The sequence below is a fragment of the Tamandua tetradactyla genome, chromosome 15, assembly GCF_023851605.1.
Source record: "Tamandua tetradactyla isolate mTamTet1 chromosome 15, mTamTet1.pri, whole genome shotgun sequence".
Classification (NCBI taxonomy): Eukaryota; Metazoa; Chordata; class Mammalia; order Pilosa; family Myrmecophagidae; genus Tamandua; species Tamandua tetradactyla.
The window spans coordinates 74,684,920-74,710,261 of NC_135341.1; the positions used below are offsets into that span (position 1 = coordinate 74,684,920).

The 25,342-nt window shown below is 37.4% G+C and overlaps 1 protein-coding gene and 1 pseudogene across 1 annotated transcript in view; one reads left to right on the plus strand and one right to left on the minus strand.

Moving 5' to 3' along the window:
- Window positions 1-25,342, plus strand: part of NEK11 (NIMA related kinase 11) — a 346,803-nt gene that overhangs the window by 88,308 nt on the left and 233,153 nt on the right. Inside the window, exon 4 of the mRNA XM_077130110.1 lies at window positions 18,432-18,550. Within this exon, the coding sequence (XP_076986225.1) occupies window positions 18,432-18,550 (119 nt within the window). The remainder of the gene's footprint in view (window positions 1-18,431; window positions 18,551-25,342) is intronic.
- Window positions 6,249-6,962, minus strand: LOC143657772 (SIN3-HDAC complex-associated factor pseudogene; annotated as a pseudogene).

Below are 25,342 nucleotides of genomic sequence, written 5' to 3' on the forward strand. Positions count from 1 at the left end.
ATTATGGCTTTTACTGGGGATGTTAACTTTGATCACTTGTTTAAACAAGCGATCTATAAACTTACTACTTCTCTCTTTGTAATCGGTGAATATCTTGGGGAAGATACTTTGAGACTATACTAAAATCCTTTTTCTCCTCATATCTCTACTCACTGATCTTACCATCAATAAGGGGAAGTTGCCTGCAGCAATTTTTACTGCGGTGTTTGCCTAAGGATGATTTTATATTTCCCTTACTTCTACATTTACTAATTGGAATTATCCTGTAAGGAATAACTGTCCCTTTTCTTCCACTTATATATTTGTTTAATTATTTATTTATATCAGTATGTACTCATGGATATATATTTTGTTCTGGGGGTTATAATCTGATGCTGCTAATGTTTATTTTGCTCAAATTGTTCCAGCTTTAGCTATAGGGGCTCACGCTTCCTTTTTACATGCCCCTATTCTTTTCAGAGCAGAAGTGGGTTCTTATTGATGACTCTTATTTTACAAATGAGGACACAGGACTCCGGAGAGGTGGGGTTATTTTCTGGCAGTCACATGACTGGAGCATGTTGGATTTGCTGTAAGGCAGGACCAGGGGATTGGGGGAAGCTGCCTTTTTTTCTCGGTTTATTCACACTTATATTCTGTATCTTTATCTCTGCTTCTGTATTACATACACATAACAGACAAACACATGCATATCTCTGTGTACTTGATACATATCTTAATGTAATGATGATACTGATTATTTGATGTTCTGTCAAATAGGAGACCAGATAGAGTTTGAAATACTGAAAAGCGCGTGGGCTTTGGCGTCAGACTAACATCTGTTGAAATCTTGGTCCTTTTTGTTGGGCAAGTAATTTCATTTCTCTGACCCTTTTCCTGACCTTAAAATAGTATATCACTACTGTGCCAAAGACCCAGGTTCGATTCCTGGAGCCTGCCCAAGCAAAAAAAAAAAGTATAACAGCACCTATTTTGTTTGGCTTTTGTAGGGATAGAATATGATGAATGTTGAAAAAGTGGCTATCAGAGTTTTGTGTATAGTAGACCCTAGATAATGTAGCTATTTTTATTATAATAGTTCATCACATTATTTCGTTGATAAACTCCCAGCCCCCAAATGTTTTTTTTCTAGAAGGCAAGCTAATTTTACATCTTCAGGTTTCTAGCTTGTTGCCTTTAATATGAGGATTCAGATTCACAGAAGACAGAAGGAGGAAACATGCAAATTCTTAAACAGTGATGGTTCTGATAGCAATTTTCAGGCAAGAATTTTTCAAGGGACTGTTTGTACTCTGAAAAACACAAACTGAAATTTTAACTTGTGTTTCTTGTTTATGTGAAACTAAAGAAACTGAGTAGGTAGGTTGAATTTTACAATCTTGATACTCCAGTGGGTGTCAATAGACCTTTCTTTAAACTTTTTTTTAAATTGTGAAATATAACATATATACAGCAAAGCAATACATTTCCAAATACATTTTAACAAGTAGTTATAGAACAGATTTTAAAGTTTGGTATGGGTTACAGTTCCACGATTTTTTGGTTTTTCTCCTAGCTGCTTTCAAGACACTAGAGACCAACAGAAATATCAATTTAATGATTCAGCAGTCATACTCATGTATTAAATCCTATCTTCTCTATTATGCTCCTCCTTCTCTTTAAGGAACATATATACATAAAAGCAATAAATCTCAAAGTACATCACAACAATTAGTTGTAGAAAAGATTTCAGAGTTTGGTATGGGCTATAATTCCACAAATTTTAGGTTTTTATTTCTAGCTGCTCTAAGGTACTAGAGGCTAAAAAGAAATATCAGTATAATAATTCACCACTCATACTCATTTGTTAAACTTTCCTTTCTCTGTATAACTTTACCATCACCTTTGATCTTTCTCCCACTCTTTAGGAGTATTTTGGCTATTCCCACTTTAACTTTTTCATGTTGGAAGGGGCTGTCAATAAAATGGGATGGGGGGTAGAACTAGTTGATGTTCTGGAAGGGCTGGTCCCTCTGCATTTCAGAACTTGTCCAGGGACCCATCTGGAGATTGTAGGATTTGGAGCGTTACCTTAGTGCATGGAACCTTTGTAGACTCGAATATAATGCCCTAGGTGTTCTTTAGGATTGGCAGGAAAGGTCCTGGTTGAGTTTTGACCAGTTATGAAAGGTAGCAGTGTCTAACTGAAGTATGTGTAAGATGGCCTCCAGTGTAGCCTCTTGACTCTATTTGAACTCTCTTAGCCACTGATTATTAGTTACACTTCATTTCCCCCTTTTGGTCAAGATGGCATTGTTGATCCCATGGTGCCAGTGCCAGACTCATCCCTGAGAGTCATCTCCCACGCCTCCAGGAAGACTTTCACCCCTGGATGTCCCACGTATTGGTGTGGGTAATGGTTTTACTTACAGAGTTGCACATCTGAGCAACAAAGAGGTCCTCCGGAGGGGACTCTTAGGCATACCCATAGGTAGGCTAAGCTTCTCTGCTCTGTACATAAGATTCATAAGAGCAAGCCTCAAGATCAAGGGCTTGGCCTATTGATTTGGGTGTCCCTATGGTAAAGTTTAATAGTTCCATAATTTTTCTCCCATCCTTCAAGGAACTTTGCAATACTTTTTGATTATATGCTTAATATACTCTGGGATGTATCCAGGCATTACATTAAGCCATACAGGATTCAAGGCTCTCATTATTATTCTATGCTCCTGGTATTTGGATTGTTTAAATGAGCTATCCAGACAGGATAAGTTGGATTATGTGCTACAGAAAACCTAGGTACTGGATATAATAAAACTTTGTTCCTTTGGTCTCAAAGAATAGGTAAAGTTCTAAAATATAGACAATGTCTTCCTTACCCCTATATTCTGAATTACCTTAATCCTGACCCAATCAGCTTCATTCTTATCTCTGAATACCAGGTTATACATATATAAAACAGCCCTTCAAAATCCAGAAATAACAATTACCACTGCAGACTAAAAATGACTGCTATAAGAAACTACAATCTAGGCCCCAGTTTTCTTGTAAGTATTTTTTAAATGAGATCATACAATATTTGCTCTTTTGTTTCTGGCTTATTTTGCCTCAATAAATGTCCCCCCATTTTTGTAGCAGCACTGTGTTCAATTATTTATTTACACCATTGTTCACCAGATGAACTTCTTAGTCAGTGCATCTTTCAGCCACCTCCATTTATTGGGCTTCATGTATAATGTCCAAAGTCAGCAGTCCATCAACACTCTCAACTTTAGATAACTTCATTGTTCCCAAGAGAAAGATAGCCGATAAACACACTCTCACGAAATAAAAAATCCAAACCTCCTTTTAACTCTTGTCCCTCCCCCATTATGTATCCCTGGTACTGCTGTTGTACTGTTGATGTTTTCCAGTTAAACATAGCCCAGAGCGTGCAATATCACTTTCCCTGCTATCCTCTGAAATTATACACTCTTTGTACAAGATTCATATCTTTGCAGCAGTTCATGCAAAAACTTATTGTTAATTGGTTGGACACATGAGTCTATACAACGCCAATTGATCATTTTCACCTTCAATATGGTAGTACTACTTATAGACCCAACTAGTGAGCTGCCTTCACATCTGTCTATTCCCTAACAATTAAGTTCAGCCTCATTAGCAAACCCATCTCAAGCTTCTGTGTATCCCTAGGTCCCCTGTATTCTGTGTTATAAGCCTCTGATTTTACCTTTACCATGGTCATAAAAGTGGAATCATACAGTATCTGTCCTTTTGTGTCTGGTTTATTTCACTCAGCATTTATGTCCTCAGGGGTCATCTATCTTGTCATGTGATTCAGGATGTCATTTTGTCTTATGGTTGCATAATATTCCAATGCATGTAAACACCACATTTTGTTCATCCACTCTTCTGTTGATGGCCACTTGGACTGTTTCCATCTGTTGTAGTTTGCTAGCTGCCGGAATGCAACACACCAGAAGACGGATTGGCTTTTAATAAAAAGGGATTTATTTTGTTAGTTCTTCAGAGGAAAGGCAGCTAACTTCCTACTGAGGTTCCTTCTTATGTGGAAGGCACAGGATGGTCTCTGCTGGCTTCTCTCCAGGCCTTTGGGTTCCAACAACTGTCCCAGGAGTAATTCCTTTCTGCATCTACAAAGGCCTGGGCTGAGCTGCAAGTGCTGAGATGAGGAATGCCGAGCTGCTTAGGCTGTGCTACGTTGAGCTCTCTCATTTAAGCACCAGCCAGTTAAGTCAAACATCATTCATTGCAGCAGGCACGCCTCCTAACCGACTGCAGATGTAATTAGCAACAGATGAGGTTCACATACCATTGGCTCATGTCCGCAGCAACAAAACTAGGTACATTCACCTGGCCAAGTTGACAACTGACTCTAACTACCACAGCATCTTTTAGCAATTGTGAATAGTGCTGTGAACATCGGAGTGAAAACTCTGTTTGTGTCACTGCTTTCAGATCTTCTGGGTTATATACTGAGTAGTGGTTTTGCTGGGTCATGGGGCAAATTGATATTTAGTTTTCTGAGGAAACTCCAGACTGTCTTCCATAGTGGCTGTACCATTATACATTCCAGCCAGCAGTACATAAGTCCCAATTTCTGCACATCTTCTCCAATACTTGTAGTCTCCTGTTTGTTTAATAGCAGTCATTCTTATAGGTGTGAGGAGATACCTCATTGTAGTCTTGATCTGCATTTCCTTTATAGGAGCTTAATGGTATTGGTTCTTATGCTTAGGTGGTTGATCCAATTTAAGTTACTTTTTGTATAGGGTGTAAAGTAAGAGTCCTCTTTCATTCTTCTAGCTGTTGGTATCCAGTTCTCCCATGCCCATTTATTGAAAAGACTATTTCGTACCAGTTCAGTGGATTTGGGAGCCTTGTTGAAGATCAGTTGACCATAGATTTAGTTTTGTGTTTCTGAACTCCCAAATTGATTCCATTGGTCAATACTTCTATCTTTGTGCCAGTACCATGATGTTTTTTTTGGATTCAAGTGAGAGGCTTTTAATAGATTTAGAATTGAAGCGCTCCATATTCAGGATTTATTTATCACCTAACATATCAACATTCAGAAAGCCTGACTAAAAGAAGCCAAACCAAAAACCAACCCATTCATCATTAACACGCACTTCTTTTCTTCTAGTAGAATTTTACTTTAAATATTGAAAAGAAAAAAAAACTAATAGCTTAAAACAAGTCAAACACCCACTCTACGCAGATAAACCCTTTACAAAGGTCAACTGAAGTAATACAGAGCTAAAACTGAATTGTGCAGATTTTCAGTGTAGTCACCAAGCAATTATATAACACAAACAAAAATCAGATGTATACATTCTAGACAAGCCTTCTAAGAAATGTTGCAGGAAGCATTAACCTTTGTTTTGTGCCATCCTGAAGGCTTGCACACTTTATTTTTCAGACATTTTTCATAATATTTATTCTCTACCATGTAGTAATACTCTGGTACTATTCATATAGGATCACTTATCCTGAAGGCTTGCCATTTCCCCAAGAGGAGCTTTGATAGTGCTTTAGAAGTCACATATAAATTATAATATTGATCAAATATTAACATGGAGGTGACACAGAATGCAACATATACAGTCAAGTTACCTCTCTGTATATTTAGTAATTACTTTTTCTTTCAAGGTATTTACACCGGAACGCTTAGTGTGTCCTGTTTGATATTCAGTAGTACAGGTTTGAATAATTAGAATCTTGGCAAGAACTTAATATTTCAAAGTTATTAACAAATACCTCTAGGGGCAAGTCCATATTATTGAATTATGACAAATTTACTATCATAACAGAAAACAAGTTTAGCCAGTCATCTTAAAAAATGCCCCAACCATAGCTTCTCAATATAGAAAAAACTGAAACTACATATGGTTTATCATACAGCAAATTCCATCTCTGTCCCCTGAAATTCCCCTAATTTCATTCATTAGAAGGGGATTTAAGAAAAGACTTAAGGAGCACGTTACAGCAGCACTCACCTTTCCTATGAAATACTCAGCATCTTAAATATTATATACACTTCTCTTTTTCTTTTAGTATGCTAGACACTGGCTTCAGAGTTTGTGGAACTGGGGGGAAAAATAACCCATGCAAAACCATTCTAGATAATTGTCTTTTGGCAGAATAACAAGTATCCAAGTTAAAAATAGGAGGATCACTTTGTTGCTTTGTTGTCTTTCCAAGAAAAAAAAATTTTTTTTTGTTCCCCTTCTACATATAAAGCTCAGTCACCACTCCTGAGTGGAGAAGGGTAGCGGCTCTGGCCCCTGCTTCTCTGGCTTCTCAGCAGCTATTTTCTTATTGCTGCAGCAAGGCTTGAATAGGTGTGTGTTAATAAGGACTTCCCCCAAATGGCCTTTATGGATTATCCCACAACATATTTTCTGTCTAAATCTGTCTGATCTAAAAAGGAAAAGATGGGTGTCCTTTTAGAGCTAGAAGCCATCTCAGTATCTGAGCCATTATCAGACTGGTTACTGTAACAAGGAGACCCGGCTGAGGAGGCACTTGAGGTGCTACTGTGAGCATCAGAATTGTGATGTTTAAATTCTTTCTGCAGTTTACTAATCTGGTTGCTTTTTATCCTGTTTCCAGATAGAGTTTTCACTTTCTTTGGTTTCAATGTAGTCTTTAGACCGGGTCCTGCCCTTGCATCTACCACGTGATTCCAGTTTTTTTTTTTTTGATCCTGCTGGCAGCTTCTTCCGCCTTTTCACAAGCAAAACACAGACTTTGCAGATATCTCCTGAATGAGTCTCATGCAACCCAAAAGAGCTCTGGAAGTCATTTTCATAGTGTTTACTGTCAGTGAATTGAGAACTGGAGAGTTGAGCCCTGCAAATACAAATAGAGCAGCCCTCTATACTTCAATATATCTTTGGCTTGTGAAAATCAAACGTCTTTTCTTCTGGGCAACAGTCTTCCAAAAGCAGCCATTCCATATGCAATAATGTTCCCAAGGTGTAGAGTCCACACCGGGCAGCCCTCTTCCGGTCAGTCTCTCCTCCTCAACTTCCTTGTCTAGAAAGGTTGTCTCCTGCAGTTCTGCAGTTGCTACTGCTGGTCAGGAAGGTATAGATTCTGCTTTCCAGTACCGTGCTGTTTTGACCACCATGGCTTTATAATAAGTTTTAAAATCAGGGAGTGTTGATCCTCCCACTTCATTCTTCTTTTGTAGGATGCTTTTAGCTATACAGGTTTCTTTCCATTCCAGATGAATTTGGTAACTAGCTTTTCCAAGTCTTCAAAGTAGGTTGATGGAATTTTGATTGGTACTATGTTGAATCTGTAGATCAAATGGGTAGAATTGACATCATAACTACAATTTAGCCTTCCTATCCATGAGCATGGAATGTCTTTCCACCTATTTAGATCTTCTTTTATTTCTTTTAACAATGTTATATAGTTCTTTGTGTACAAGTCCTTTATAGCACTAGTTAAGTTCATTCCTAGATACTTGATTCTTTAATTTGCTATTTTGAATGGAATTTTTTCCTTAATTGACTTCTCAATTAGGTCATTGCTTTTGTATAGAAACATTACTGATTTTTTGCACATTAATAGTATCACTTGCCACCTTGCTGAATTTATTAGCTCAAGTAACTTTGTTGTAGATTTCTCAGGATTTGCCAACTATAGTATGACGTCATCTGCAAATAATGAAAATATTTCTTCCTTTCCAATTTGGATGGCTTTTATTCCTTTTCCTTGTCTGATTGCTCTTGTTAGAACTTCTAGTACAATGTTGAATAATAATGGTGACAATGGGCATCCTTGTCTCATTCCTGATCTTAGGGGGAAAACTTTCAGCCCCTCACCATTGAGCACAATGTTTGTATGGAGTTTTAACATATGCCTTTTATCATGTTGAGGAAGTTACCTTTGCTTCCTAACTTTAGAAGTTTTTTTTATTGGAAAAGGATGTTGAATTTTGTCTGATGCTTTTTCAGCATCAATCAAAATGATCATATGATTTTTTACCTTTCAGTTTATTAATGTGCTGTGTTACATTAACTGATTTTCTTGTGTTGAACCATCCTTGCATTCCTTGAATAAACCCCGCTTGGTCATGGTGTAGCAAATCTGTTGGATTTGATTTGCTAATGTTTTGTTGAGAATTTTGACATCTGTATTCATTAGGGAGATTAGTCTGTAGCTTTCCTTTTTTGTAGCATCTTTACCTGGTTTAGGTATTAAAGTGATGTTATAAAATGAATTAGGTAGTGTTCCTTTTCCCTCAATTTTTTTGAAAAATTTGAGCAGGATTGGTGTTATCTGTTTGGAATGTTTGATAAAATTCCCCTGTGAAACCATCTGGCCCTGGGCTTTTCCTTGTAGGAAGATTTTTGATGACTGTTTGAAACTCTTTACTTGTGATTGGTTTGTTGAGATCTTCCATTTCTTCTTGAGTCAGTGTAGCTTCTTTGTGTGTTTCCAGAAATTTGTCCATTTCATTTAAGTTGTCCAGTTTGTTGGCATATAGTTGTTCATAGTATCCTCTTATGATATATTTTTTTCCTTCAGGGTCTGTGGTAGTAATGACCCCCTCTCATTTCTAATTTTGTTTATTCACATCCTCTTTCTTTTTTTCTTAGTCAGCCTTGTTAGTGGCCCATTGGCTTTTCTGATTTTCTTGAAGAACCAACTTTTGGTTTATTGATTCTTTTTATTGGTCTTTTACTCTCCCATTCATTTAACTCTGCTTTAATCTTTGTTATTTCTCTTCTTTGATGTGCTTTGTGGTTAGTTTGCTGTTCTTTTACAAGTTCGTCCAGGTGAGCAGTTAAGTCTTCAATTTTTACTCTTTCTTCTTTTTTAATATAGGCTTTAGGACAATAAATTCCCCTCTCAGCACAGCTTTTGCCACATCCCATAAGCTCTGATATGTTGTATTCTCATTTTCATTTGTCTCTAGATAGCTACTGATTTCTCTGGCAATTTCTTCTTTGACCCACTCATTGTTTAAGAGTGGGTTATTTAATCTACGTATATTTGTGGAAGTTCTTGTTCTTTGGTGGTTATTGATATCCAGCTTCATTCCATTGTGATCAGAGAAAGTGCTTTGAATAATTTCTTTTTAAATTTATAAAGACCTGTTTTGTGCCCCAGCATATGATCTATCCTAGGGAATGTTTCAGGAGCAATAGAGAAGAATGAATATCCTTGTGTTTTGGGGTGTAATGACCTATATATGTCTGTTAGGTCTAGTTCATATATCAAATTGTTTAAGTACTCTATTTCCTTGTTGATCCTCTGTCTGGTTGTTCTGTCAATAGAGGAGAGTGGTGTATTGAGGTTTCCTACTATTATTGTTGAAACATCTATTGTTCCCTTCAGTTTTGCCAATGTCTGTCTCATGTACTTGGGAGCTCCTTGATTAGGAGCATAGACATTTATGGTTGTTATTTCTTCTTGGTGAATTGTCCCTTTTATTAATATATAGTGTCCTTCTTTGTCTCTTCTGATGTCTTTACATTTAAAATCTATTTTGTCTGATATTAGTATAGCTACTCTTGCTTTCTTTTGGTTATAGCTTGTGTGGAACATCTTTTTCCATCCTTACGCTTTCAATCTATTTTTATCTTTTTGTCTAAGATGAGTTTCTTGTAAGAAGCATATAGCTGGATTATATTTCTAAATCTATTCTGCCGTATTGTATTTTTTAATTAGTAAGTTTAGTCCATTAACATTCAAAGTTATTACTTAAAGGCATGTCTTGAATCCAACATCTTACCCTTTGGATTTTATTTGTCAGATCTATATGTCTTTTCCTTCTTTCTCTTCTTATCTTTTAGTTTTGCCCTTACTGGTATTCTTCAATTCTGGGTGCTCTTCCAGACCTCCCTCTCCTGTATTTTTTTTTCAGCCAGCAGAACTCCCTTTAGTATTTCTTGTAGAGCTGGTCTCTTGTTGACTTATTCTCTCAACCTTTGTTTGTCTATGAAAATTTTAATCTCTCTCTCAGTTCTGAAGGACAATTTGGCTGGGTAGAGAATTCTTGGCTGAAAGTCTCTCTGTTTCAGGATCTTAAATGTATCATACCACTGCCTTCTTGCTTCCATAGTACCAGTTGGGTAGTCTGAACTCAGTCTTATGTGGTTTCCTTTGTATGTAGTAAATTGTTTTTCTCTTACTGCTTTGAGGATTTTCTGCTTCTCTTCAACATTTGACAGACTGATTATTATGTGTCTTGGGGAAGACCTATTTGGTTTTATTCTATTTGGAATTCATCGGGTTTCTTTGATTTGCATATTTATGTCTTTTATAAAAGTTGGGAGATTTCCCTCCATTGTGTCCTCCAATAATTTTCCTAGCCCTTTACACTTCTCTTCTCTTTCTGGGACACCTATGATTCTTTTATTTGTGCACTTTGTCCATCATTTCCCTGAGATCCAATTAAAAAATTTCCATCTTTTTTGTCATTTTCTCCTTTGTGTGTTCAAAATCACTTGTCCTGTCCTTTAATTTGCTTATTCTTTCTTCTGCCTCTTCAAATCTACTGTTGTGTGTCTCTAGTATATTTTTTATTTGGTCTACAGCATCTTTAATCTCTGTGATATTTGCTATTTTTCTATTTATTCTTTCAAATTCTTCTTTGTGCTCTTCTAGTGTCTTCTTGATCTCTTTTATGTCATTAGCCATCCCACTGATTTTATTTAGTAAAGTTATGTGAACATCTTTGATCAGCTGTTCCAAAGTCTGTGTCTCCTCCAGTGTTTCAGTTTGGTCATTAGGCTGAGCTGTGTCTATCTGCATCTTCATACAGTTAGTGATCTTATGTTGTTTTTGCAGCATGTAAATATCCTCATAGGATTACTTTGGAGGTTGATTTCCTTCAGTAGTCTAGAGTTTTGTATTTGTGGGATGGGTGTGGAGAAGGATGTGAAGAGTGGAGAGGGACGAAGGAGTGTGGTGACAGGTTGCCATACAGATTATATGCATGGCTTGGTGACTCGACACTGGTATCTGTGAGTGTAGAATGTGGGTCACGGTGTTGTGGTTGTGCATTGCAGGGGCCATGGGGGTGAGGTGCAGCTCAGGCAGGCCTTGGAGTGCAGGTGCTGGGTGTAGTATAAGGGATATAGAGGCAGGGAGTGGCAGGAGGCAGTTGGGGGGCTGAGTGATGCACAGGGGCTGGTATGTAGACAGGATTCAGGTGGGCACGTGAAGCATGTGGGTCATGGGTGTCAGGGTGAGAAGACAGGGCATAGGGAGGTTGGGGCAGGGGTGTGTCCTTATGCAGGGAGAGAAGTCCAGGGGGGTGGAAAGGCAGATGCATGAGTATGTAGGGGCAGGTGGGGCACAGGTCACAGAGTTTGTGGGATGTGTGTTGGGTGGGTGATAATGGTTGATGGCTGGATGGGGTCCTGGCATGGGTCCACATGTGCAGAGGTAGGGTGGGGTATAGGTGCCAACTAGTGCAGGATGGAGGTTATGTAGCACAGATGTACCCGAGAGCACCTGCCAGCTGTGGGAGAAGGGCACTTGTGCCATGGAGTGGGGCATGGTTGTGCAGATGTGTGGGGCAGAGGAGGTTGAATGTAGGGGTCAGAGGCCCATGCAGGTATATGTGGGTGCCCAGCAGGGAAGAAGTGGCTATGCCAGTGTGTGGAAATCTGGGGGGCAGGGCACATGTGCAGAGCTCAGGGGCAGTGGGGTAGGATTGCACCTGCATGGGTGGGGGCAGGTGTGGCTCGGATGTGCAGGTAAGTGTTTGCCCAGAGCTGAGGGGGCATGGTATGAGTGGCATGTGCACATGTGCGTGTGTGTGCATGTGTCTTGGTGGCCAGATGCTGATGTGTGCCTGCACCAAGTTGGGGGGGCCAGGCGTAGTTGCATGAATGTATGGGCTGGGTGTGGGTGTGGCCCAGGTACAAAGGTGAGGCCTTCAGCCCAGATGACAGGAGACTGCGTACAGGGGGCAGGGAGGGGGAGGGGGGGTTGAGGGGCTGACTGTGGGTATGCGGGTCTTAGGAGAGATGGGGCGACACCATGAGCTTGCTTGGGAGAGGTGGGTCAGGCTGGGACAGGCTTGTGCATATTAGTGGGGTGGGGGGTGGGGGGTGGAATGTGTAGGGAGGTGGTTGGTATAGGGGTGCTTGGAATGCAGTGGTGGGGTGGGTGATGGGGTTCAGGTGTGTAGGGTGTAGTGGTAGGTGCAGGTTGTGGGGCAGAGGCGTGCACTTGATGGTAGCATGTTCAAGGAATGCGGCTTGGCTTACTTCCTTATCCCTGTCTCCCTGTCCATGCACTCCTGATGGCTCTGGTCCTCCATTTGGAAATGACTAGCTGGTCCATCTCCAGTTTTCTGCATCTCAGTTCTTCTGCTTTTAAACAGGGCCTCCCTATGTGGTATAGAAGAGCCTCCCAGTTCACTTACACCCTGGAATTGCTCTCCCAGTCATTTTGCTGTCCCTTCTTGGAGCAGGGGTGAACTCGACCTATCCTATTCTACAGTCTTCCTGGAAGCCCTCTCAATAGATTTTTTTTTTTTTCACTTCTTGAAACTGCATGCTTTTGTTTATTTGTCTAAGAAAGTTGATAAAAGTTATTGCAGACAAATAATCTTCCTGGTCAACAGCTTATATAAACCTTCTTGCCTAGGGAGGAGTGAGAAGACAGAGCCTTATCATGGGGAACGAAATCAAGCTCAGTGTTTGGATCTGCCATACCCTAACAGTGTTTTGGGCTAAGAATCTAGAACTGCCCATATGGGATGGGACTGGGCTGGGAACCAAGCAGAGGTAAAGGCAAAACTGCAACCAGTGAAGGGGACTTGTAGGCAAGTGTGTTGGGTGTGGGGATAGGTGGGAAGAGGGAACCAACCACCTCCCCACGAAATATACCCACAAGCCACAATTCAAAAATACATGAAGAGAGGGCTTCAACTGTAAGAGCAATGCTTTATTTTTTACCCAGGATTTAGGCACATGGATTATCATTGAATAATCTTTATACCTTGTGTATATTTTAAGCCCTCTCTTGATAGGAATTCATAAATATTTATAGAGTGGAAGAATGAATGACTGCCGTCCAGAAACTTGCCCCTCAATAGATTTTTTTTATATATATTTATTTATTTTTCCCTCAATAGGCTTTTGCAAGTGACTTTGGTAATGGTGTGGTTGCCGCCAGGCTTACCAGCTCTCCAAGAGTCCTTTTGGAACATTGTCCTGAGGGTGACTGGTCTAATATTAAAGACAAACGCTTCTCTGTCCTTACAAGTCACTGCTCATAGTCCTGAAGGTTTTTCTGGGGCCACCACCACCCAGAATTGGGGACACCACCATTTGAATGTGGGACACACCTGAGATGTTGACCAGTGTAGCATTAATTCGGTGACCACCTTCCTGGTGTGAGCTTTGTGTGTACACACACTGAGGATGTCTTCGTTTGTCTGCACTGCTGGTGTTGCAAGTGATTTAGAGAACTAAGCATTATCTGCAGAGAGGTGGGTCCCATAAAGTGTGCTTTGATCTTCCTGGGCAGCATCAGCCTGGGGTAGATAAACCTCCCTGCATTTTCTCTGCATCAATTTTAGGTGTCTCAACCTTATTCATATTTGAGAAGTCAGTACATAATGGAGCATCCATGTTTTTATACCTCTAAATTGATCAGGTCATTCATTTGTTTTATACGGATCAAAATTAAAGCCATTTGGTTTGTTCCACTTGTTTTCTTTGAATAAATGATGAAGTATTTGAAACTTTAAACATAAAAGATTAAAATAAAGGCCACTGAATTTTACTTAAAATTGTTAATGTCAAAATTGGAAAAGCAAAACTCATTTCATTTCAAAGAAATTTGCCAATGCATTAATACCAAAGCAATCCATAAAATCAGTACGATTTATGACATTTGGGATATGACTTTAACTGGCAGAAGAAGTTATATGAATATAATTGTTCAAAAATAGAATCAGAATAAGTAATTCACTTAAAATAATTTATTTTAAAAAGCAACCCAGTCATTTAGAAATGAAAACATTATTTCATGTCAGTTCTTTAAGTAAGAATAAGTTCTGCCATTTTATTCCTATTCATGTAAATTTACCTCAGCAGGAAGAACACTTACTCTAAAAGAATTTGAAAAAAAAGAATTAGCAACTAAGCCCAGGGTTGCTCATTCATACTATCAGAAATAAATGTCATAACTACTGCAAGACCTTCTGTAATAACTATTTGAAAATTGAATTTTTTTATTTTGCTAAGTTTTAAGAGCATAATGTGGCCTGCCAGTTCCCCCTTTTTTATGCAGCCCATAAAACTTCCAAAATTCTAAGGAAATGTTTTCAGGTTCTACAATAGAATTGACCAAGGTTGTCCTCTCCTACCCTCTCATTTCCACATTCCCCTGAGTAGTGTCTCAGGCTTTTAAAATATGTTATTATAAAATGATTCATATTCAACCTCGCCTTTCTTAGTACATCTTTTTTTTGTGAGGGTGCATGGTCTGGGAACTGAACCTTGGTCTCCTACATGAAAGGTGAGCATTCTACGACTGAACCACCTGTGCACCTTTTGTATTGTCTGAACAATTGGACAAAATGTTTCCACTAATGGGCTAAATATTAAGTATATGGTCCACTTGTAATCGTTGTGTCAGATAGCATCCAAGAAGCATGGACCCCTGGTTCCAGAGTCCCTTAGATTTCTTGTTAAAATACAGATTCCTTGGCCCCATCCAGATTTACCAAATCAGAGTCTCTGTTGATATGGCCTTGGAATATGCTTTTTAAATCAGCAACCTGGATGATTTTGCTGCGTGTTAAAATTTGAGGTTCACTGGAAGGATGTGTGAGAAGCGCATTTAAGGAAATATATTATTTAAAGGAAATTATTCCTTTAAATGTTATGAAACAGCATTTTAAGATGTTAATCCAGTGAGTTAATAAGGGGCAGCCTTTTCATTTTAAAATGAAGAAACAAAGCAGAATGATTTTTTAAGCTCCTTGTGAGCTTAAAAAATCCTGAGATAATCTTGTCTTTTGTATATGCTTTCTTAGCATTGCAATTTCATTGTATTCAGCCTTCTGAGAATGCTCTACTTTGGTCTTTTAAACTGGTTGTAAGTGCTTCTGTTGATGACCTTAAAAACCAAACAAGCATGGATTAAATTTTTCATCAAATCCTTTTAGGATTTAGAACTTTTAATGGAAATCAAAGATTTGGTTTAGACACTGTAGTGGGTTGTGGTTCTTCATTTCTCCAAGGGCTCAGAATTTCAAAGTCAATCGGATGTTGGCCAGCTTGGATGGAGGGAATGAGGAGATAATATTAAGCCATCAAATGGTAAAGCTTTGGTTACAGAATTTCAAAAGTTTAGAAGTTAGCATCAAAGCTTCCACTGCAATTTTTGAGGTGTGATGTTAGTGAAGGAAGGCATATTCTATCAGCAATATAGACGTAGACAACGTTATTATGGGTTCAAGTTAAAGTCAAAGCTCTTTTCATTAAAGTTATTTTAACAGTACAAGTCACCATTAAAACTTCTCAAAGACAAAGTTTAGGAAACAGAATGCTCTTACAGCTAGTGTAATAAGAACTTCCAAAACCAAGGTGTGACATTTCATCTCCAAATTTGATTTTTATTCGGAAAATAGCTTAGAGGAAGAAAGTAATACATGTTTTTCATATTGCTGAGTTTAAAATCAAACTGCTTCTCAAAGGTTTATTTCTTTTTTATATGAAAGCATAGATGATTGTCTTAATCTGTGGGTGATTTGTCTACCTTAATTAAATCCTAACCAAATAATCTATAGAGTGTTTATTAAAGAACAAAGTAAATACAAAATTGTTTTTCTTGGAGATAAGCATACAAAATGAAAACTGTAGGGGGAGTAATTTGAAGAATACAAGACGCCGCTCTCTGATTTATCTTTCAATGTTCCATCTTCCTGTTGATAGAAACCACCCCTTGCTAATAGTAAGAACTGATCCATTTCTTCCTCTTAAGGATTCTACTGAATGGGCAAGGGGGAGATTGTGAATTTCCTTTTTCACATTTCACTTTGAGGCTTACTCTTGAAGACCCTATTCTTTTTTTTTTTTTTAATAGTTAATTGCATATTTATTTAGTCAGAGGAATTTGTGCACTTGATATTATTGCAGGAAACAGACACCAAATTCCACTCACTAGAATTCTAATCACTAAAATAGGAGAGAAAGAAGGAACTTCAGACTAACAATAATTGTCACTCAGGGAATGTGTTCCCTTCATGGTGAAATGACTCACAGAAAACATAATTCTGTTCACTCACAAAGAGAACAGTAAAAAAGCTGATGCAAAATGTGCAGAAATTCATATTCTTCAATTGACACAGTTTAAAAATGACAACAGGAAGTGAACAACAGAATTGCAGTTTGGGGATAAATTCCTGGAAGGAATATGGTTTTACAATGAAAATTTCTCCAGATTTCGCATTATTACAATTGGGCCAAATAATTCAAATTATATATGTGAAGTCCTATTTGTAGAGATAATTCTACTTATGTACAGACTTCCAAAATTAAGAAACACAAGTTGATATAAGAAACTAGCAGACAGCTTCATTGATATTTTTAGAAGCATGTTTTTCTTTTCTTTCCATTTTGTTTGTTTGTTTGTTTAATCAGTCATCATCTGAAGCTGTTAAGGAAGGAGATAGTAAGATGACAACATATAGATGATTATCCTACAACTGGAAATGTTTGATCATATTCAAAGAATCTAAGAGGAATAGTGAAAGAAGGTCTTGTTTTCCGTTTTTAACTCTTTTTTTTTGTATGAGAGAGCTTTGCTGGTGTTTTCTTGGATGAAAAAGGAAAACTAGATTAAAATATGTGTGTATTTATAGCTCACCTTTCATTTAAGGTCTTTGATGTCTCTAATTCATAGGATGTTATAAAGAAGCATTATCAAAAAATGTTTTGTGCAATTTGTGGAAACATGGAAGTACAGCACGTCTGCTCCAATAGAATTCTGGTAAACTCTAGGATTAAAAAGAGGGATATAAAGGCAGCTTTCGGGAAGAAGGAAACCGTGATCCTTTGGACAAGGAGTCAAATATTCGACTCTCTGTACTTTTAAATTCCAACAAGGCTTTGATCTCCTTGACTCTGAAAATCTTACAGAAAATTGAGCCTGGAATAGGCTACAGGTTGAATGTTTGATATGCTACTTCTGACTCCTTATGGCCCTGTGTAGAAAGAGAGAAAACATGAGGCAAATATTTGCACATTGCACTAAAAGGAAATACAAAATGTGTTATAAATGAGTTAAGAAGTTGACCTTAAGTTGTTTGATTAGAAACAGTTTCCTTTTGATTGTTTCATTGCCTGTAAATGCTTTTCCTTTGTATTTAACAATGACTTTGCTCTGAACAGTCTGTGAGTAGCTTAGTGTTTGGCTCTTATGCTCCGCCTGGATGTGGCAAGAAAAACCTGGCTTGTGGCTGTTATTACCTCTGCAATTTTTGATGGAGCCTGCGCTGTTGGCATCCTGCAGAGACGAACTGCAGTTGTGTTTAATCCATCCTTTTCTTCAGTCGGATTGCCTCTAATTTTTTCATGTTTTAGGGTAAAAAGGATCAACTGTAGGGGGTTCTCTAAAAGAGTGTTAGCGTGTTGTGTTTCATTTTTATGATAGTTGAAATACTTTGACATAAGCCTAGTCCGAAGGGGTTTTATATCGGACACTACCCGGCAAATTTTAGATGTTTGTCATTTGTGGTCATGATCAGTTTTTGGTACCAAATAGTATTACCTTAACTATCACTAGTGAGTGACAAAAGGGCAGAGACTGAAAGATTCACGATGTGTCTGGGACCCCACGGAGCTTAACATTTGCTGCTGCATTCCTGAGGGTTTTGGGTATAGTTAAGTAGAGAAAAGGAGAAGTAGTCCTAAGGCACATGGGAATGTGGACATGCCAGACTCTAGGAATCTGCACTAGAGCAGTCAGCGCCATATAAACAGTGTGAACAGTGATTAGGTTTCACCAAACATCACCTTCTTTATATTAAGTTAATATCATTAACTTGAATTTTATTGGCTCTGTTATTCTTTTTTAAAATTTATTTATTAATTTAAAAAAATTAACAAATGAACTAAAACATCAACATATATAATCAGTAATTCACAATATCATCACTTAGTTGCATAGGCTCTGTTATTCTTAATAAAGTTACTCCTAGTTTTATATATATATATACATCTCTAGATACTGTAATGAAATAATTTAAATTGGAGGTGTCCATGATAACTTTTCTCCTTAGGATGGGTTTTATCCTTGGGTGATAGTTACTGAGTGGCAATAGCCTTCACTCTCTTATGATAAACAGTGATGGTTGTGTACTATCCGCTGTTAAGAGCATGTGGCTTTAAAATCCTAACTGAAAAAAAAAATCAGAACTTATGCTATTTTTGTTTCAGGGTCAAGATCTGGACTGTAAAATTCAAGAATATAAAGAAGCTGGAAAAACCTTTCCTGAAAATCAAATAATAGAATGGTTTATTCAGCTGTTACTGGGGGTAGACTATATGCATGAGAGGTATGTTCCTATGCAACGGGGGGAAAGGATTTTTCTAACAGTCATGTTTGAACGTGAAAATTTATGTATGTGTGTGTGTGTGTAATTGAAAGAAAACAAGTCCAAAGGGTAAATGGGGATAGTTAAATATTCACAGTGTGCTTCCGTGAAGAAACTGTTGAATGATTGGACCCAGAGGATTTAGCATAGCTTATGTTGTTATTTTGAAAATCAAGTTGGCCTTGAATACAAGACAGAAAATTGTATTAAACACATACCCTTATATCTGATTATATCCTGCGAATTACAAGCATTTTACAGATACCTTTAGCAAACTATGAGTTTATTATAGCCAATTTACCAGGATATAAATACCCTGGGTAGGCTACAAATGAACTACAGTCACCTTGGAATGTGCCAGATAAACTGAGTATTTGCAGCAGGAGATACTTTGTCCTCATAGATTTAAGTATCAGACCAAAAGTCTATTTTGACATGAAGTTCTCCTGATAAAGAAGGTCAAAGTATATTTTATGAGTTTCATAGTTTGGATTTATAATCCCTGTCTAAGATGCACTTCAAAACCTTTAACTATTTTTCTATATGTCAAAATTAGGAAGTTTTAGATGTCAAATGTTTTATAGACTCGTAAAATGAGAAGTACACATTTGAAAAGATGAGCATACATTGATTGTCTATGTTAACTTTTACGGTCGGAGTCGGGTGGAGCACATGGTCACATCCATGATCAAGAGTGGCAATTTCTAGGATAAGTCAAGGTCTGAATGTCCGTGAATGCCAGATTGCTTACACATGTCATCTGTGGTTTCTGATAGCATAAAAAGTAATCGGACTATTCTGTGCTTCATCATGTATCTTCTAAAACACATGCTTGATGATACAGATAGCCACTGGTTTACTGACAACTCAGAAGAATCTTTTGAATAATGTCAGACTATCATAAGAGATAATGATAAAAGAATATAAAATAATCTTTTAATAAACTGCCTGAAGCTGCTGAATGTGAAATTTTGGTGTATACGCAGTTATATTAGTGTTTTTTTTTTTAATTTTCTTTATTACCTAGGATATTATTAGCTTATACACAAGGAAAACAGTTCAAAAACCAACATATATAAAGATGCCAACTTTGTTCTTCTATGTGCAAAACATAAAACTGTATGAAATCTGGTGGATTTTAAAACCCAGATTTTTTTTTATTGTTTGTTTTTACAAAAAAACCACACACAGCAGTTTTATTGTGATATATTCATATAATATACAATCCATTCAAAGTCTACAGTCAATGGCTTTCAGTATATTCAGAGTTGTGCATTCATCGCTATAATCAATTTTAGAAACTTTTTATTAACCCCAAAAGAAAACCCATACTCCTTAGCAGTTACCTCTCAGTCCCTCTATCCTTCCCCAGCCCTACATAACCACTAATCTATTTCTGTCTTCACAGATTTATTTATATTTATATTATATATAAACAGAATCATATGATATGTGGTACTTTGTGTCTGGTTTCTTTCACTTAGCATAATTTAAAAATTTTTAAAAATTATTATTTTTTAATTAGAGAAGTTGTAAGTTTACAGAAAAATCATATAAAAAATACAATGTTCCCATATACTCCTCTATTGTTGGACTTTTCATTAGTGTGGTACCTTTGTTACAACTGATGAAAGAATATTAAAATAGTACTATTAATCATAGTCCACAGTTTACATTAGGTATATTTTTGGCCCACATACCACCCTATTATTAACATCTTATATTACTGTTGTACATTTGTTATAATTCATGAAAGAACATTCGTATACTTATACTATTAACCCTAGTCCATTGTCTACAACAGGGAAGAATGCATATATTTTTGACACATTTGACTGTGCTTAATAATATTTAAAGGAAATGCGTTAAAATAATTGCTAAAAGCCATGCTGGAGACCCAGGTTGAATTCCCGGTGCCTGCCCATGCAAAAAATAAAATTAAAAAAGAATAATAATTCTTAAAAGGTACAAATACCAGTAGATATTTTAGAAATTTGTCTGAAACACATTTAGTTAAGAAGAGCAGTCAAAACTTTGGTAATTGTTTTTGCACCTCTGACTGTTCTAAGAAAGTCATTAAATGGGACTAAATATTTAGATATTTGTGATATGTAGATCTAAAATGTCATAATACTGTAGAGAAATCTCAATATAATATTCAAGTTTATTCATTCATTCATTTATTTATTCTTTGTGGGAAATAAAAAATGTCATAACATCAAACAGCTATTAGTAAACTAGCAGACATAAAACATGCCCAAATAACTATAAGCCATGTAGTATAGTAGATACACAAAATTCAGAGTCCACTTCAGCTTCCACTAGCTTTATGATTTTGAAGAAGCAGCTTAAACTCTTGAGCCTTCTTCAGCTATAAAATAAGGATAATAATGGACTCTCTCTGCTTAGTTTATAGGGCTATAGAGAATATGAATTAAGATATGCATAGAAGAAGTTTGTAAACTATGAAGTCCTATGTAAATGTTGGTGTTGCTTGTAGTTCAATGTGGAAATGAGGGCACAACTACTGGAAGGGCTAACAAAACTGACCATTTCAAGTGTTAGCAAGAATGCAACTCTCTTACATTGCCAGTGGGGTATAATGGAAAAATGTTTGACAATACCTCCTAAACTAGACACAAATGCCTTAAGACTCAGAAATTCTACTTCTGAGAGTAGAAGTGAATATGTATATTCACCAAATACATGTATAAAAATGTACATAAAAGTCTCTTTTGTAAAAGCCAAGAAACTGGAAACTATCCATCTACAGTAGAATGGTTAAGTAAAATGTGGTATAGTCATAAAATAGAATACCACTTTACAGTTAAAAAAGACACAGTAATGTCAACACAACCTGGATGAATCTCAGAGACATGATGTTGGGTGAAAGAAGCCAGATACAAAAGCATATAAACTGGATTATTCTATTTATATTGAGTTCAAAAATAGGAAAAACCAAGTCTATTGTGATAGAGATCAGAAGGGGATTTTGGAAGAGGAACAGAGAAACCTTCTGGGATACTGGAAATGCTCTATGGCTTGATCTGGGTGGAGGTTTAAAAAGGTGATATGTATTGAAAAAAATCATCAAGCTTGAGATTTATTTACTTTGTGTAAGTTAAACATTAATTTTCTAAAAATATTTTTATTGACAAACCTTTATACACATACAGTCCATATATGGTATATAATCAGTGGCTCACAATGTCACCACATAGTTGTGTATTCATCACCATGATCATTTTTACAATATTTGCATCATTCCAGAGTTAAGTGTTGACATCAGAGGAGAAGTTTTTCCACAATCATTACATTCATAAAGTTTTTCACCTGTATCATTTTTCCCATGTGAAGTAAAAGTTGAGTACTGAAAGGTTTTCCACATATATTTATAGGGTTTTTCCCCTGTGTGACTTTACATTTGTGAAGTAAGGGATGCAATTTGAGAGAAGCCTTTCCCACATTCATTATATTTATTTGGTTTCTCTCCAGTATGAATTTTCAGATAGATAATGATGTTTTTCTTATATTTGAATGCTTTTTCACAATTAAAACACTCATAAGGTATCTGTCCAGTATGAATATTCTCTTGCTCAATGAAATTATACTTGTGACAGAAGGCTTTCCCACATTCTGTACATGCACAGGGTTTTTCTCCTGTGTGAGTTCTGTAATGTCTAATGAGGTTTTGCATTTCAACGAAAGCTTTTTTACATTCGTTACATTCATAAGGCTTCTTACCCATATGAATTTTCATATGTGAATTAAGGCATGTCTTCTGGATAAAGGCTTTTCCACATTCGTAGCATTCATAAAGTTTCTCTGCACTATGAATTCTCAAATGTCTGATGAAGTCCGACTCCTGAAGGAAGCCTTTTCTACATTAAGCACACTTAAAGGTAGCTACTATCATAGAGGATTAGCTAGGGCAATATTTCCCAACTTATTGTATTCATGATGTTTCTTTTCCTGGCTTCTATAATGATTAGGTAGGTCTAAATTATGTCTCGTACTCTTTTCAAAATAGTCACATTTATAGAGGCATTTCCTAATAAAATTAATTTCTGAATTCAGAGAAGACATTTTTTCAACTTTCCAAATTCACTCCTTTTTTCCTGAGGCAAGGCTTTCTCAAATATTGTTGCAACTCTTTTCACAAATCCTTGTTGTTCTCGCTTCATCACTTCACCAACTTCCCAGTGTTCTTCAATTCACCAGTCCTTCTTGCCATCCCTCAGAATACTGACGCTCAGAAATGCCCTCCAAGGGAAGCACACAGCAATCCAAATGCTAGTTCAAAGTGTTCCCAGGTTCCCTTCCCAGCGTAGTATCCTTTCCTCTCTCTTCCTTTCTGCCAGTTGGTTCCTTCTCCTTCAGATCACCGTGAGACCCTGGAGTCAATTCACCACTCACCACCTCAAGGCCAAACGACCTGAAGAGTAAGCAGACAATCCCTTCGCACTGAGCATGGACAGATATTCCCTGAAACTTTAATTTAAAATATGTGATAAGGGTGCCAGTAAAAGTATAGTTTAAATGTTTTAGGAGATCAGAAGAGGGATAGTGTTCCTACTTTGGAGAATCAGTGAAGTTTTCTTGGAAGAAGTGATATTTGACCGAAGGCAGTTTTTGAATATGGGGAAAGATAGGCCAGAGCTTTCCAGATTTAGGGGAAAAAGTGAGGTGAGAAAGCATGGCACTTTTAGAATGAATGGTGAGTGGTCCATTTGGGAAGACTCTTGGAGTGCATGAAGAAGGATGTGGAGAAAATGGTTTAGGATCAAATTGTGGATTGCTTTATTTTGTAAATTAGACATTGAGGGCCATGGAAGGTTTTGAGAGGAGCTATAATATGGCTAGAGCTTCAGGAAGATTAGATGATGAAATGTAGAGGGGGAGAGAGAGAAACTTGAGTTATCAGTCAGGAACCTTTTATAATACCCATGCAGGAGGATATTACAAAAGTGGGCAGGATGTGAAAGGATGTGAGAAAACTTGATAAGTTGAAGTGGCTTTGGAAGTAAGTGGGTATATGAGATGTGATAGGAGAGTGTGGTAGGGGAGAGTCCTAGCTCAGCCTGCTGCCTTGACTCATGAATACATCCTGTGCTCAGGACCAATCCTCTAATAGATAAGGGGACTGCTTACATTCCTTTCTCTGTTGTCCCTAGCATATGTAAATATTCACTGCAAATTCTGGTGGGCATACTTTATGACATCCAGCTCATACCCTGGTGGTGTATCTGTCCCAGGTGGAGAGGGAACAGGGTTCTACCACTTCAGTACCCAAATACTAGAAAAGGGTGCTGTGTGTATAATATCTCCCTTCAGTGGCCATGGATTGAGACCAGCTGGCTATGGAAAATTGTCACCCACTAGTGAAGGTGACCTTCCTCTGTCTCTTCTCTATGTCGGTAAAATGTGTTCCCATCCGACCCTGCGTGTTATGCTTTTGCTGGCGACCCTGATTGGACCCTGTATTGGATGGTTAATATCTCTTTAGTTGTCTGTCCTGACCAACAGAAAGTGTCAAAGATGAGCCCAATGTGGGGTGAATGAACAGTTGGAGAGACAGATTTGAAATAATGATGCTGAGTTTAATTGTGAATATGCTGAGTCTGAGAATCCAGTGGAAGATATAGAGAAGGAGAGTCTAGGAGGAAGTTAGAAGGAAAGTTCTAAAACTTGGAGAAGCATAAGCGCCTTCAAAATCAGAGCCCTGAAACAATATCTGGGGTACAAGTAGTTTCTTTGTGAGGTGATCTCAGGCAGTGAGTGGGGAAAGTGATAAAATAGTACAGGGTGCAATATTGGGCTAGATGGTGGCGGGATGCAGAGGCAGCATTCTTCTTTGAAGGGTGTTTTAAGTTCTGTGTTCCTTTTTCTGTATTTTTTCAGGACCTTTTGAAAAATTCTTGCCCATATATAACTATTGTTTTCTCACACTTTTATTACTTTTTTCTTGAAAACATTCTTTATTTCTGGGGAATTTGAAGGGGAGGGACACAGGTAGTCTCCATCTTTATCCAATCTCTAATGTCGCTGTTGAATGAAGAAATATTGTATTTTCTTCCTGATCATAAATACATTTTTCACTTCTGTTAAAGTTCAATATTTAATTTAGTATAGGTCTAAGACATTTTTCCTTCAGATAATGAACTGATTGTAATAACCTGCTTACAATTTGAATCCAAAAGAATTATATTGGCATATGGCCTAAATATTCATAAATAATGATACTAAAAGTTGAGAATATTCATAATTAACCAAATATGGCACTAAAACGCCTTCCTGCTGAAGAGAGCTATGGTGTGTTGACAAAAATCCCCAATCACAGTGTCTTACAACAGTCATTTCCTGTTCATGTCTCATGTTGGCAGCTACGGGTTTTCTTTAGACTGCTCCATGTGTCTCCTCATTCTGAAACCCAAACTGAAGGAGCAGCTCTTATCTGGGACATGTTTTCCTCTTGGGAGAGGGAAAACAAGAGAGACGGCAAGAAAATATTCAGTGGTTCTTAAAGCTTCTGCTCAGATACAGCAAACATGCTTACAAGTCATTGGCCGGAGCTAGTCACATGACCAGGCTCACTGTTAGGCAGCGGGGACACCTCCTCCTCACTTGAGGGCACAGGAGGTCTGATCATTTGGGAACAAGAATACAGCTCATCACAAAGTTTCACTCAACTTTAAATTTAAATCTTTCTAACTAGAGCCTATAAAAATAGGGATATCTATAAGCATTATTCCA